This window comes from Centroberyx affinis, unplaced genomic scaffold (genome assembly GCF_046629955.1).
Source record: "Centroberyx affinis isolate AG114_WGS23_722 - 3 ecotype Tasmania unplaced genomic scaffold, CSIRO-AGI_Caff_v1 ptg001486l_1, whole genome shotgun sequence".
In the NCBI taxonomy this organism is placed as follows: Eukaryota; Metazoa; Chordata; class Actinopteri; order Beryciformes; family Berycidae; genus Centroberyx; species Centroberyx affinis.
Genome location: NW_027279952.1, coordinates 347,160 through 363,566, shown reverse-complemented (window position 1 = coordinate 363,566; position 16,407 = coordinate 347,160). Strand labels below are relative to the sequence as shown.

Sequence of the window (16,407 nt, the reverse complement as noted above, 5' to 3'; positions counted from 1 at the left end):
GCTGCGTGTTATTTATTATTTCAAACCAAATTCTTACATAAGGGCGGTTCATTCGTCCTCTCCCAAGACATGCTGCCCTCTTTCTCCCTCCCTCTCTCTCTCTCTCTCTCTCTCTCCCTGTTTCCTCTCTGTCTCTCTCTCCCTTTCTCTCTCTCTCTCACAAGCACTCGCCTTTTTTTTTTTCCCTGTGCTTTTTGAAGTTTCGTGCTCCTCGGCTTCCAAGCATCATCCATCACCAGCTGGTAATAACTTCATTCTGCATCAGAAGCCGAGACTTATATTATTCTCCTGATTATTTCACTTCCTCCTCCCTTCATCCTCCTTCCATCTCTCTCTAACCCTCTTTCATTTTACCCATCCAGGACATTAATGTCTGCGCAGACACACTCGTAAACAAACAAGCGTGCGCGCTGCATTTCCCAAGGCCAAATATCAGTTTCTGGGTGGTGTTTTTTTATTTTTTTCTCTCTTTCTCTCTCTCTCTCTCTCTCTCTTTCCTGCATATTTTATTTATTTTTGCCTTTTTTTTCTGCGGGCGTTTTGAGTTAAGGGATGTGGGGCTCTGAGGGTCCGTGATAAGGGGCTTCCATCGGCTGCATGCAGGGACTGGTGGGGTAGGTGAAGACTAAGCTTCACGCTGCGTGGTTATCTCCCAGTGTGCGCGCACGCACACACACACACACACACACGCACACAGAGACCTCCTTGCATACACACACAGATCTATATGCATAAACACACTTTAATACATATGCATCAAGGAGGTTTTATAGTAGATCATACAAATGCACACTTTTGAAACCCCCCATACACACACATGCATATATACATATATACTATACACACACATCTACATACAGTACATACTATATATACACACCTACATACACACATATATGCACACACACACCTACTTACTGTATACACACTCTGACTTTGATATATATACATACAACTGCACACTTGAAGCCTTTCCTCCACACACACACGCAGACAGATACATGTCACACACCCACACATACCCAACAGCTGTACACACATTGACACACACCAACACACACGCATGCCTACTGTACATACATACATACTCACACACCTGGATATTGTCCACACACTCAGACTTAAACATGTCCACAAGCAATCCACAGCAATTTTGAAGCCCACCTCCACACACACACACACACACACACACACAAACACACACACGCCTCAGCCGTACGTACATTCGTTCTGCTCACCTGCCATTCAGGAATGTGTGTTCCGCTGCCTCGGCGTGTGTGCGGCCCACGCGCTCCATTCAGCCGTCATTAGCGCTAACACAAGGAGGCAGATTAATGCGTGAGGCTTGCAGCAGGTGGGAGAGGGAGAAAGGTTAGCATAACAGGAGTGATGAATGAATCACTTTGAGCGTTTTTCGTTTTGTTATACTCCGCCGTTGTAGCCGTAATGACGTCTCTCCCGCCGCTGAGAAATTGCCTTTTAGTCTCAGTCAACGTGTTTAGATTTTTTTCCCCGTCATACTTGCCAAATTGGTGTGGCGCATGAATGTGTAGCATATGTCTGAATGTGATTAAGTGTATTAAATTAAGCCGTGGCCAGATGGGTGTGCTGGTAATATGACGCTACCTCATGCTTTATGGTATGCATTATAACCATAATGCATTTCAGCGTTATGGCAGCGGGGTGAATGTGAATGCTTTGGCGTCATGGAAGCGATGTAGAAAATTGAGAAAAGCACTGCCCTCTCTCCCGTACCGCACACCGCCATTTTTTTCTATCCTTCCTCTCTCATATTTCCTCTCCAGTCACCTCATCTTTTACCTCTTTTATGAGTTCTTGTTCATGTTCCACTTCCGCCTCTTTTTCTCCTTTCCTCCTTATGTCTCCCCCTCTCTTCCAGACATCATTTAGCATCCCCGAGGGCGGTGGAAATATACAGGTGATGGAGAAATTCGGCAGTCTAACTCCCAGAGAAACAGACGTGTCCTAATGGAGTCACCGCACACTCCCTCTCCCTCAGCTATATGCATCAACAGCTGTGCGCCGTCTTATTTTGAAGCATTTCTGCTATTTCGTGTTTGGAGCCGAGCGGTGTTTTTAACGGGCACGGGAGCTCGCACACCTTCTGGAGGAATAAATGCGTCGCCTAATCGCTTGGCCTTGTAGGTCGTGATGGAGCGGCCCGCATGCTCGTTTCAGCGCTGGTCATTTTTAAGGGCAAGATGATCCGTCTTCATGATAGAGCTTGGCAATGCAGTTTGGAATTGACTTAGGGGAGCAAACAAATGCGCACATTCTCTCTCTTTTTTGGCTGCAGAAGTATGAACTGTCGAAACGGTCAACTATATATAAAGAATGTCCTTCTTTACTTGGACAGGTGAGTGACCCCACCATCTGTGTCCTTGGTGTCATAGCTCTCTCTTTCTTCCTCACCCTCTCTCTCTTTCACTCTCTCCCCTTCTCCCCCTCTCTCTCTCTATCCCTCGGGGGTGTGTCTCTTCGTATTTATTGTTATTAAGCTGCTTAGTGTTCTCCCGTCATCCATTCATCCATTCAGCCCCGTGACCGTGCCGCTGCCTTTTGATAGAGTGCTTATACATATATTATTCATTTGATTGACTTCCCCTAATCGCCTCAAAAGTGCCGGAAATTAATCATTCCAGAAATCCCGTCATTTGCATTCTATCAGGGGAGTTTTGGTGGCGGTGTTCAGGGAATCACTTTTTTTTTTTTTTTTTTTTTTTCCTCCATGTGGCTAGGAGGATGTGGAGCTTAGCATTAGCCAGAAAGGTGTGGGCCACAAGGGAGACACACCGAGAGCCGGCAAGGCCCCCCTTTTTCACAGGCAAAAAAAAATCAATGAGGCTGGATATTCAGCACTACTCAATGGCTTTTATGGTGGCCCATAAAAACCCCCATTGAAAAAGTATATATGGCATGAGACGATTTCTCTGTGGGTGAAATTGGATTAAGCCTGGTGTAAAACGGAGAGTGTCTTGCCTTTATTTCTCTACGAGCGCTTCCTCTCCCCCCGTGCTCGACTTGCCCAACCCACAGCCATTAAACTCTATAGGAAGAGAAACCTAATTACATGGCTGAAAGTGGCCATAGTGAGCACTATTAAAAGGATCCAATTAAAGTTTGTGCAGAGCTGGCAGTGGCATGCTGGTGGGGGATTATTTGTGGAGGTGGAAGTTGATCTGTCGCACGCAGTCATCTATTGGCTGAGCTAACGTGGATGGATGGCGAGTGGGAGGGGCTTCAGAGTAGCCCGGGTAATTGGATCCTGTATTAATGGATGCTTCTATCAAACAGGGAATGAAATGGTGTAACGGTGAGGGAGTGGGGGAAAAAAAGAAATGGAGAGAGGAAAAGAGAAAGGGGATCATGCAAGCAGGACTTATATGTGACATATATGTGAATTCTTAATGAGATAATACCTTATAATATCATTTTAAGTCCATTTATGTACTTTTAATGTCTATTTATTGAGGAGACATTGTTTCACCCCTGTTTGTTTGTTAGCCTGCTGCCAGACAGATAATCTAAAAAAACTATGAACAGATTTTGAAAGATTTTGGTGGTGATCCGGATCTGGGATTTCTGCCATTAGACGTTTTTTATCAATAACTATGACACTAACAAAGATAGTGACTCAGTATCAAAGCCTAAGGGCATTTTTTCAGGATCAAAAAATCTATTTAACCTGTCATGTCATGTAGAAATCATTTCTTTGGGTCTAACCGCAAGTTGGAAAATTGTTCAGCGTTGGTGGAGTGCCTTCTAGTTGCATGATTTGTATGAGTCATCAGAAACGATTGCTGCTAATTACTTGTCTAGCATTTAATATACCAAATTACCTTTGTTATATCAGAATTCCCTCTCCATATTTCCCTCTCAATCCTTTCCACTGTGGCAATTAATGGCAATATTTATAAAAGAAAAATTGTCTCCTCATAGCTAATAGACTTGTCTAGTTCAAAGAAAACACAGTGCGCAGTAATTCTTACACACACAGTTAGGAATATAGTAGTTCACCCCTCTTCCGGCAAACCGCCTCATCATATGTTGCCCTCACCGCCACCTAGGCACCTTTTCACTCCGCTCCACCCTTCAGTCCACCTTCAGAGGAGTGCACCTATCTAAACACAGCCTTCATTATTATTTATAGAAACATTTTCCTCAAACCATTATTTACTCCGAGCATAGCACGTTACTCTGGAAGCTTCCAGGAACATGTTTTTTTTTTTTTTGTTGCCCTGAGCAAGTAACAGGAAGGAAGAGGGAACTCATGAATAATTTACGTGGTGATTTTTTTTTATTATTATTCATTATTCATAGTTTTCTATTAGCTTGGATACTTTGAAAATCCTTTGGACAACTTTTTGAGCAAATTTCAGTCCGGGCTTGAAAGGCCACTGATGCCCAGAATGCGACACTGACAAGAAAATCCATGGCTGTTTTGTTTTGTCTTTTTTTTGGGTGTCATCTTCCCGTTTTCATTTACCTTTCAACGCAAGAGCCGTCATTAGAGCCCTCTCAAGTCACCGTACAGTACCTCAGCACAGTGTACACAAACACCACTTCCAGTCTAAAGGGAGCTTGCAGCGAAAAAGCTTTTCCAGCGGCTGAGGTCATCCTCTTCACTGTCACTGTGTAATTGCTGTGCTGGGGGAAGCTCCTCGCGACAGGAGAGGGCTTGAGGGAGAGCTAGCTTTCTGCCTCTTTACTCACTGCTCCCACTCAGATTTATGTGCCCTTAATTGGAGTCACCGTTAAACAAATGGCATGGGAGGGGGTGTGGGTCGGGCAGAGGGGGGGGGTTAGAAAGGGGGTTTGAAAAGATAGGCACGTTAACACCACCAGCTCTCAAAGGCACAGCTGCTAAATCCACACTGCAGGCGTGATGGCGTATCCCTGAACTTGTAATCGGGGTCTGCTGTCTATCTAACTGAAGAGGTAAGACTTGCAAAGCTTACACACACACACACACACACACACACACACACACACATACACACACACACACAGCTGCTGTCGGTCCAATAGCGGAGAACGGCGGCTGGAGCGACGGCACTGCCAGATAGCTTAACCTCTGGTATTAAAGGGCCAATAGGCCTCAGTATGAGATGATTACCACCATGCGGACTCTGATGATTATTCTAGCCTCGCTGACCCGCAGGACTGTCCGAGAGGTTTAACTCTCATGGAAACACAAATTGGCCCTCCTGACACGGCAGCTGTTGTTGTCGACGGACTGGAAGGGCGGATGGTGTTGCTTTAGCGAGCGGAGGAGGAGTTGAACGGGGCTTGATATGATACGTGTCGGTCTGTTGTTCTGGTAGAGTGGCCAGGCGGAGGCTAACCAGCGGTGACGGGGCGTTATAAATGAATAAAAGCAGCGCGAGCCGTCCTGACAAACAGATTGTGTCATTGGGTGGTAATGTGCTCCAGCCAGCGTGGCCCTGGCTGGGGGATTAGGCTGACACAGCAGCACGTTCACATCCCCTGATCACTGCACACACACACGCACATGCACATAAACACACACCCTGAAAAGCACCCACCCCAGGGCCACATATCCAAATGGATGACATCAGCTTCCCCTTAATCTCTCTGTATCTCTGCCCCCTGTCTCTCTCTCTCTCTCTCTCTCTCTCTCTCTCTCGTTCTCTCCCCGGCTCTTCCTCTCCTCTCTCCATACCTGCCCGTTGTTGCTGGTGTGTGAGCGCGTGTGTGTGAATGTGTGCGATGATTCACCGGTACTCCCATGGATTCAAAGCAAAAGAGGAATAGCTGCAGAGAAAATGAAACAGGCTTCTTGTGTTTTCTCTGATTTTCCTTTTTGGATCTCTCCAGATTAAAGTTGGTCGGTGGGAACGCTCGCCCGCACCGCATTCTCTGTCAAGTGTCTCCACAGCTCTGAATTATTAGGGTGGGTGACTTTTTTTTGTCTTCTTGGTTCTCCTCCCCTGCAACATCAGGACTTTGATTCCCATGGAAGTTCAGATGCAGAGCAAGACCAAAGGCGATCTGTTTTAGTGGCATGCTGGAGGAGCAAGAAGAAAGAGAGGGAGTTTGAGATGCGATGAAAGGAGCCATTCACACCTTCCCATGGGAGAGACAGAAACAAGGAGGGAAGGAGGATAGAGGAGCTAACTGTGATTTGTTTCTCAACAATAAGAGAAATCATGATGACATCTCTCTGTAGGGGTACGTTTTTTTTTTTACAGTGTGTATATTTATCTTGGCCGGCTCGGCTGCGTACTGTATTACGTTTGCCGGGTACATATGCTGGCATATGTCAGTTTGATCCGGAATTGTCAGGCTTACTTTGTGACAGTCTTGGTGGTTTCAGCAAATTTGGGATTCACTAGCGCGTGTTGTCCAAAATGGATTTGATATAGCACTTAATCAATACTGAGGGCTCTTTACGATGAGAGCCGCTCTGTCACTGTCACAGACTCTGCAATGCTTTATCACTCACTGCTTGACTGCTGTGCTTGGGCTCTGGTCCTCTCACTAGTCCACCTTTAGGGTAATATCTGCATTTAGTTGGGACTTACTACTCACCTTGTACTAGCAGGTTAACATGAAGGCCTCATTATTGACATTTTACATTTTTCATACTTCTAACCCATCAGCTGCATCTGACATGTACTTGTTGGTATCAGGAATCAAACCAGCAGCCTTCATGTTCTTGGTCGGTGTCCCTCCAACCTCAAGGATGTGAGAGATTAAGCTTACATTTATTTATTTATTTATTTGTTTATTTGATAGGGACAGAGCACGTTAATGAACATCAGCATAAAAATACAAGATATAAACATGCCGGAGTTAGCAAAAATGCTAATTTACATCCGTAGTCCCTAGGCAGCTAGCAAAAACAGTAACATTACAAGTGACAAAATACAAATATACAAGTAGAAATAGACAAAATACACTGAACAACATGTGAGGTTAAAAGTGATCACAGTTCTGGTCTGCCTTGAGCCATTGTTTTAGATGGGTCTTAAAAGTGGGATATGTAGGGCACTCCCGTATTGCAAGTGGTAGGCCATTCCAAATTTTACTTCCCTTTACTGAGAGCACAGTTTGTGCAAATGTGGTGCGCCTATGTGGCACCTCGCAGTCCCCTCTAGTGGTGGCCCTGGTGCCAATGCCGCTGTTAGCCCTCTGTTTTATGAATTCATTTAAAGGAGGTGGGGCAAGCCCATGCAAAGCCTTGTACATAAAACAAGCATATTTGAAATTTTTGAAATTCTCAAAGCTCAACAAATTATATTTTTCCAGAATGTTACAATGATGAAATGAAAGTGTTTTTTTATCAAAAACTTTTATGGCTTTCTGGAAAAGTAATTCTATTGTTTTAAGTGTCGTTACACCTGTAAGTGACCAGTTAGTGAAACAGTACTCGATGTGTGAAAAAATCATTGAGTGTAAGAACATCCTGGCAGCATTAACTGTCAGAAATGGCCTGATTTGCTTAAAATTCTGTAAATTAAATTTTACGGTGTTTGACACCTTTTTCACATGACTTTTAAAGGTTAATGTAGAGTCCAATGTGACCCCAAGATACTTGAACTCATTTACAATGTCAAGCTCCTCCCCTCTCATGAACACATTAGAATGTGTCACCTCTACTGGTTGTTTTGTAAACATCATACACACCGTTTTTTTGGTATTCAATAAGAGACATGATTTAGTAAGCCAGTCCTGAACATGGGTCATTGAAGATGTAAGAATTAAGGAGGCTTCTTGGGTGTCTTTTGCACGTGTAAAAATTACTGCATCATCTGCATACATTTGAATATTGATGTTTTGACATGCATTAATACTATCCTCATGTTAAAGAGATTGTTGAAGTTCAATACATAATATCCTTCAAAGAACATTTCTGTACTCCCAGTAGAGGTTTCCTTTCTAGTGAAAAGAAAGCTCTTGAAGGGAAATTGCTCAGAGAGCCTCAACTGCACTCTTGAGTTTTATATACCTTAGCCTCGGTGACTCTTAGCCTCTGATTGGCTAGAGTGTGTCATTATTTTTGTATGACCAGAAAACCTGTCTTTCTTCCGGATAATGTAATAACTTGTCAAAATGTAATAAAATGTCCCTCTAAATGGGTTGAAAATGTAATAAAACCTGTTAATATAATAAGTTTCTGGATAATGTAATGCAACTTATTTTTGCATATTCAACTGATGATGTAACAATTACATGAATAACTCAAATGATTGCATTCCTCTTATTCATACGGGTTATCAATAGTATTATTACATAATCAGTGAGAAATATGTTACACCCCTTTATGAAATCAAAATTGCCAGTTAATGTAATATGATATTGTGTGTGATATTGCATTACCCGTGAATTTATTTAATGAACAGGTTTTATTACATTTTCAACCAATTCAGAGGGATGTTTTATTACATTTTGACAAGTTATTACATTATCAGTAGCTACATCCTATTCTAATTACTCCTGTTACAATGTGACCATGCAACCTTGATCTTACATCAGCTTTTTTTTTTTACCTTACCTACAATAGGATTCAGTAGAAAGTCTTTTGGATATGTGAGCAGTATTGATTCAGTTTGGAAATGCCTATTGAGGATTTGGTGGAACACAAAGTGTTATTGTTACAGTAGTTGTTAGCCAGCAGGCGTTGGGCATTGTGAGCTGACAAGCAACAAGAAAAGGTTGCAAAGGGAATATCATGCAAAATGTTAGCAGTGAACAAAGCCCAAGTGACCTTTTACTCTGAGAAAAGATGAATAAAAACTATTTATTTCATCTTTGGGAAGGCCATGGTGTAAGCAGGATAATACACAGCAAGGAGCAAACAATTTCTCCAGCTCATTTCAAGTGTTTCACTGTCTCTGTAATGACCATTAAAATTATCTTATTTAAAGGACACCTTGTTAACTTGATGCTGTGGCATTTGTAGATTACAAACACAGAATGGATGTCTTTCAGTCAACTTTTTTGTGTTGTAGTATATGAGGTCAGCAATCTGTGGTTTCTTTTTTCGTTTTTGTCTTTTGTGAATAAGGAATGTGACTGAAGTGGCAGGCCAGGAGATTAACACCTCTAACTCGGCACTCGCTATGTCATTGTTGAAATAACCGCTAGCCTTCATGGTGATTCTCTCAATGCATTTTGCCTTTCACCATCTCTTTATCTCTTTAGCTTTATCAGTCCTCTCCGCTTGGTTCTCCCTCCTCTCTCCCTGTCCCGGGGGGGAGGGGGCAGTCATCAATATCTCTGGCTGTGTTACAGGCGGCCCGACCAGCACCTCCTGGAGGGCAGAGCTATTAATGGAATTCAGGGGAGGGCGGCAGAGGGCCAACAGGCACGGGAGTATGGTTCAATGCCTGGCTTTCTCCAATCTATCCCACATTACCAGCTGTCAATAAGCAGGGGAGAGACACAGAGTCGGTCTCACTGAACTTCACTGAACTTGAATGAACCTGGAATCTCAGTAAGTGTGGAGAAAAAAATCACTGGGTTTGGTGGAAAACCAAGAGTGAGATTGTGTGTCTTTGCCAAGGTGCAAAAACATTCCTAGTCAATATGATTAGATTGTAAAGCAGCTATATTAACTTTTATCATCAGCTCAATGAAAACAGCAGCCATGCCCACACTCCCTGCTCAATAAACTTTATTACGGCTTAACAGATATCTAATCACAGCTGATTAAGGCCCTATACTACATCATTTGTGAAAACAGTGAATAAGCACATTGCATCACCACACTTGCTGCCTATGAAGCCAAAGTGCGGTGAAAGCAGCTTTCGGTGGTGTGGTACGGCGGTTCAATGTCCTCCCTCAGTCCAGTGCTCTGTCTGTCCCATTTGCCCAGGGGCAGTAGGCAGGCGCTGAATGGCAAGCTAATCCATCCCTCTAATGCTAGGGCATTAGGAAGGCCCGCCACTTCCTAATTGGCTAATGGTTAGATTAGGGCGGTTACAATAGGCCATGCTGACACCGCCTTGGCCAGTCACAACAGAGGGATTAGGGTGTGAATGGGCAGACCTGCCTTACACCTCCGGCCTGAGGCTATTGCCCACACTGGCCTGTCATAACAACACACACAGGGATGATGTCCTCTGCTGCAGGCTAGAAGCTAGCTGATCCTGTCTCCAACCCCTGTCCCCCCGTTCTCCATGCTGTTAACACTGTGCTACACACTCACACACACAGACAGTTCTGATTCACCTGAGCCAGGGATTCATATTTTTCAATGGATTGAGTGGTTTATCTACAACATAACATTAAAGCTAGACCTCTTACAGACCTCCCTCTGGTCATATAGCAACAACAGCCGCTGCTGCTGCAATCAGACCTACACTGAATGTGCAAACTATTAAAGACACTTACCCTTTTCATGAAGTGCACTGATAAGGTGAATCCAGGTCAAAGCCATTATCCCTTATTGATTTTCCTTATTAAATCTATACCAAGCACAAAGGATGAGATGTAGATAAATAGAGCTGATGAGTTAGAGAAGGATGTTTAAGCTTTGAGACGACTGAGATGTAGATTGTGCAAACGAGGCTGCAACTCAATATCAGGAATCTTTCCCTAACATTTAGTAAATTCAGTGTATAGTAATGTAGCTGGCATAGAGAAGAGGAAAGACGGAGAGGAGAGGGAGGATAGATGAGGCTGGGGCAAAGATGATTGACTGCAAGAAAGAACTAGAGTCCATCCATCTGCCACCTCACTGCGGCTGGGATCTAGACCACATATTTCAATATACACCACATACAAACTCCACAACACATCCCTACACAGTGTACAGTCAGACCAACACACACACAAGGACATAGACTATAGGCACTGCATTTTCCACAGATAAGGGCAAAAGCATAAATAGGCTTCTTTTGAACTGCTTGAGCAGCCTTTGATTTATCTTGCCAGACACTTTAACTGCTTCAAAGGTAGACACGTAACTTGCTTAAAGTATTCAAATGTATTCAGGTACTATTTTGGCCAGGTCTGCCTGCTCCAGGCTCCGAGAACGAGAAAGAGCTCAGAGGAAAGGCCTTGACTGGCAGCCAGAGAGCAGCAAGGTGTCATGTAGTACCGAGCCTCAGGACAGGAGGACCCGAGAGAGACCAGGCACATTCTGTCCCATTTCTCTCTCTCTCAGACTCTCTCTCTTTTTCTCTCCCTAACATGCACACACACACACACACACACACACACTTACCTTGCTTTCAGCCCGTTATAGTGCACTTACAGTTTCACATCTCTCTCCCTCTCTCTCTCTCGCTCAGACTCACATTATGTCCCTCGCTTTCTCTGCCTCTCTTTCTCTCTGTCTATATTTACTGAAGGGGCGTTTAGAGTTTTATTATGATCCTCATTAGCTCACACCTCGGCGAGCGCTAGTCTGCCTATGTTTCGCACGCCGCATAAAACGAGTACGTTACAGACAAAAGTTTCCATAAAGTGCCTTTTGTTGTGACATTTTTTACATCTTGCTATGTAACTCTGTGGAGATGATTAGCGTGGATGCTCGTGGTATAATCAGTTCCTCGGGGTACAGAATGGGCCTTTACACACGAATTGACTCTGTCATGAACACACAATACAATCTCTTCCCCGAGGCCTGAGGATATTCTCTGGATATAAAGCCTTTGTTTGAAATGGAGGCCAGTGTTTCTGCTTTCCAGAGATTGTCTGGGTCCCCACTGAGCGCATTGATATAGCCCACAGTTATCATAGGTTCAAATTGTTGTGCTCAAGTTATAGCCTAGTGTTTTTACAGGGCAATGTGCAAACATGCAAACGGATATAGAAGTCATACCTTTATCTAATGCAGTGTGTTTTATTGGAATACAGAGATTGCTTAGAGCAGAGCTATGCTAATGTATTCTGTAGGAGAATGTCGAATGGTTCCAGTATGAAACCACTACCTGTGACCGGGACGTCCAGTAATGGTGCTTAGTTGTACAGATGAGAGCTGGACCTAAGGCCTGCGGTTGTGGAGTTGAAGCTGGCTCCAAGATAGCTATGAGCTAAAAGAGTCTCAACCCATGCTGCACCTTAATCTGTTCTCTCATCCATCACATTCCTGTTTCTATCCATCCCCACTTCCCATTTCCAGCCTGCCCACTCCCACCGCAATCTCAGTCACCATTACCATTCCTCCCCTTCTCTCTTTGCGTTCTTCCTCTGCCTCGTTCGCTCCCTCTCGCATCCTTGGGAGTTCCCGAGAATATTCCCCACACGGAAGATGTGGTGGCTTCTGAATTATTACCGGCCACACCGAGGGACAAATGACTACAGTCATCAGCGGTGATCTGTTTGTGTTTTTCATTGCTCCGTTTGCAGACTGCAAAAAGCATCAGGAAAAGCCTCGCTAATCTTCTGATATATCATCTAGTTTTTCTCCTCCCATATCTCTCTCTCTCTCTTCTCTCTCTCTCTCTCTCTCTCTGTCTCTCTCTCTCTCTCTCTCTCCTAACAGAACAGGGACTTGATGGATAGGCAGGATGTCTCTGCAAAAAACAACAATGCTCATTTTTAGTATTTTTAGTGAGAGTTTACCACACTCCTGAAATGGCCCAAATCCAGAAACACACCTGAGGGAATTTGAGGACCCAATCCCCAGTAGCCTGAAGCCACAATGATGAATGCAGTGTTTAACCTTAATGTGTTTCCCAATGTGCTGTAATCAGGGCATTGTAAATTACAAATATATAGCTTCCTAAGAATAGCCATAAAGAAGGAAGAATCTCTCAGTTGAGCTTTATGGGTTTTTTTCACTTGCTTTATCATACCTATAGCCAAGATCATTATTTTTGCATTTCAGAGAGCCAGCTATACTTTGAGAATCACTGATTTGCAGTACAAGATCATGACCCACATACAAAGGACTGAAAACGGAGAGGCATTGTGGTTGCCTCCTTTTTAGAAACTGTCACCCTAGAGAAGTCCCCACCACAAGATGCAGCTAAATATAGGTCTGCAACATCAAAGGTCCTCTTTGAAGTGTGTGTGTGTGTGTGTGTGTGTGTGTGTGTGTGTGTGGGTGTGTGTGGGTGTGTGTGTACAGCTCATTCAGTAGCTCTGCCTGTGAGGAAGGGTAATCTGTGACGGCTACACAGGCCCCCGTGCAGACAGACACAATCAAGAACCTCACCACTGGAGGTGTCACACACACAGAAATACACACACACACACACACACTCACTCACATACACATTTACACTACAGGTTCTCCGGCAAATAACTGCTGCTCATTTGCTAAGCCCTTACAAAGCACTCAGTCAGCAGGTTCCAGTTTGATGTTTCAGCTTCAAGGGTTGTTGTTGACGCTGAATTTCTACCGAGAGTTCGGGACTGAAGAAATGCACAAAGGGTGACACTTCATTGCATGTGATAGTCATACATGACAGCTTGATTGCTGGAAGAGGAAAATGACTCCGCTGTACTCACATACAGAACATTACTGTACTCTGCTGTACCACTTTATTACAGTGCAGTCTCAACAAGACGAGTTGATCATAACGTCATTTGTGGGTTTGCTTTCTCCATTTAAGGACTGATTAATCAACAAATTGAGCCTTAAGACAACTTTTGGCAAGGCTTGGCAAGCGGCTTAATGGCCTTAGTGGATTCATTTTCTTTTCATTACACTGTTTCATGCTCGGATAGCCAGAGGCATCAAGAGATGATGGCAGCATTGTCCAAAAATCGGCACGCCAGAGAAAAAAAACACTGGAGTGCGTGCCAGATTGAATTGAGGCATTCAATTTACACCTTTCCAGATGCCCCGTGTCGCTATTGTCACATCAGAATAATATATGCCAGGTGATAAGAGTTAAGTGCAGCTAGTTGAAGAGGGACTGGCGACCACAGGGTTTCTGCAACACACCTCACCTTGTGGAAGAAACCCTTTTTTGATTCAGGAGGAAAAAATAATAATACTTTAATTAGTGTAGGCCACCACTAGTTCTCCCTCTCTAGTTGAAGGTGTGGTAATCAGTGGTCCAGTCAGTGTTTGGTTTGGAATGAAAACCTGCATACCCTTGGCCATCCATTTCACATGGCTGCCCACCACTGCCCTAGAGAGTGACTATTAGAACCGTTACAGGCATTTTTGAATTGGCAGACCTTGTGCAGTGAGGTAGGAGGGACATCAGTTGGCCTTTGAAAGGCAAGCCACCCCATGCCACATACCAGGTGTGATCAGTAGTATAGTTGTATCCCTGCTAACATCAAAACACACAGATGGGATCATTCAAAGCACTTCACATGCTGTAGTGAGGGTCTAACAACTGTGTTCGCTGGCTCCTTTTCCAGTATGAACAACCCTCGCTCAAATGTGGAAACCTCTTCAGCATCTCGGGGGTAGAGTACCTCTGTGCTATCACAGCCGGCGTCAGTTTTAACAAGTCTAATTAGCACACCGCGATGAGGAAGTATTTAGGAAGTCATTTGTACCTCAATTTGGCATCATAACCACTTTCACACACACTGGCGCATGCTCTTTCAGTGACTGGAGGAAAGAGGAAAGATGATTGTCATGTCAGTGGAGCTTGTCTTAAAGATGCTCTTATTACTGGGCAAAATATTTTCATCACTCCTGTAGCTTCTTGCCATCGCAATTGCAGCCAGTTGGAAGAACTGCAGCTCTTGTCAGACGGTCCTCGACATGCTGTCAGCTCCATGCAAATTGATTTGATTTCTCTTCTTCCTGTCCAAGTTGCATCACTTAGCTCCTGAAATGGCACCTAGGCACTCCCCTCCACCAAAAGCACACTGCTCAAATATTCAGTTTAGCCCGCATGAGAAGAAAAGGACAGAAAGGAATAAAGAGGCCAGTTAATGAGACGAGCTGGGTCGGGGTCACTGTGTTTCCGTTGACTGCTCCGTTATGTTCTGATCCTTCCTGAAACACTGACAATGACTCAGACCCGTCTTTGAGTTCTCTGTTCATTCAGCGGCTGTGAGGTGTTCACAGCCCCTGCAGCTCTAACTGTGCTCCCCTCCTCTCCTCGCTTATCTCCTGCAGGCACAACCAGGCAGCCCAAGGAGGGAGAGGTCCCCGGGGTGGATTATAATTTTGTGACCGTTGACCGGTTTATGGAATTGGAGAAAAGTGGAGCCTTACTAGAGAGCGGAACATATGAAGGTAAGGATTTTATGAAGTCACACTCCTCTGCATGTTGTTGTGGTCATCCCTGTTTGTAATATTTCTAATTGGGGAAGAGACTATAGATTGGCCCCAGTCCATCCGTCCATCACACACAAAATCATCATGCACAATATCCTAGATGCCACTGATTGGATTTTGATTTCCGGAATTTTCATAATTACACTGATTGGCCTTAGGGGGGCGCTACAACATTTCTTTACTTGTTACTGATTGGCGCCAGGGGTTCCTGCATCATTTGTGGGAGATGACATGTCAACTTGTTTTTCTTTGATTCAGTGGGGTACGTTAGGTATTTTCTCTTGGGTATGAGTGACAGGTTTTAAAATGAATGTTGAGGTTTGCCATTGCCCTATCACTCCGTATCCATATACTACACACACAGAAATACTCACACATACACACTCACAGGTATGGATCATCCATCTTTTGGCTTTTCAAAACCTCAGCACCATCACTCATGACAGACATTGAAAAAGCCTCTTTGTTGTGAATGAGGAGAAGCCAGAGCATACGTGCAGACACACACACAAACACACACATACACACACACCTCCCACATCACCTTTATGCTGGCTCTCTCTTGGCTCTCTGCTTGAGCCTTAATGGCTCTTCAGCTGCTAATCAAAACAAACAGACACTCTCCATCCTCTCTCTGCTGTGGTCAGACCGGCCTGAAGCTCGGACTCTACACCACTCTAAAACACCGCCCCTGGTCTGCCCCGCCGCCTCCAGCTCTCTGGGGACCTCTGTCTTTATACAGATAACACACAGCGGCTAACTTTCTTCTCTCCCACCTGACTGGAGTTGCTGTCGTCCTGCCACTGCTGCAGGAAAAAAAAAAACGAAATTGCAGATGGCCAATTTAACGGTCGGTTGCCAGAAGCGATGTTAGATCCTCTCGGCGATGGGAGCCGTGCATCACTTTCAGAGGACGGCTTCGGCAGGGAGAGGGAGATAGAGCTTCTTCTGCGCGGTTGCTCTGCCATCATTCAGCATTTTATATATTTTAATAATTTAATGGCCAATTAGACTGGAGAGAAAGGGAGAAGGGGCGAGATTGAAAGGGAGCGAAAGAGAAGGCTGTAGGGGGGATTGGTTGGCCGTGAGGAGCGCAAGCTAAATGCTTTGTTAAGTTGTAAAACAAAGCATTTAATAGAATAAAAATATCAGACATTTGGCTGATCATGGGTCTATAAATGCTTGAAAAATGGTCTCTATATAGAGGAGGTGGAGAT

The 16,407-nt window shown here is 44.3% G+C and overlaps 1 protein-coding gene across 1 annotated transcript in view; it reads left to right on the top strand.

The window, feature by feature from the left end:
* magi2a (membrane associated guanylate kinase, WW and PDZ domain containing 2a) overlaps window positions 1-16,407 on the top strand; it is a 156,631-nt gene that overhangs the window by 86,652 nt on the left and 53,572 nt on the right. The window contains exon 3 of the mRNA XM_071527040.1: window positions 15,029-15,148. Coding sequence (XP_071383141.1) covers window positions 15,029-15,148 — 120 coding nt within the window. The remainder of the gene's footprint in view (window positions 1-15,028; window positions 15,149-16,407) is intronic.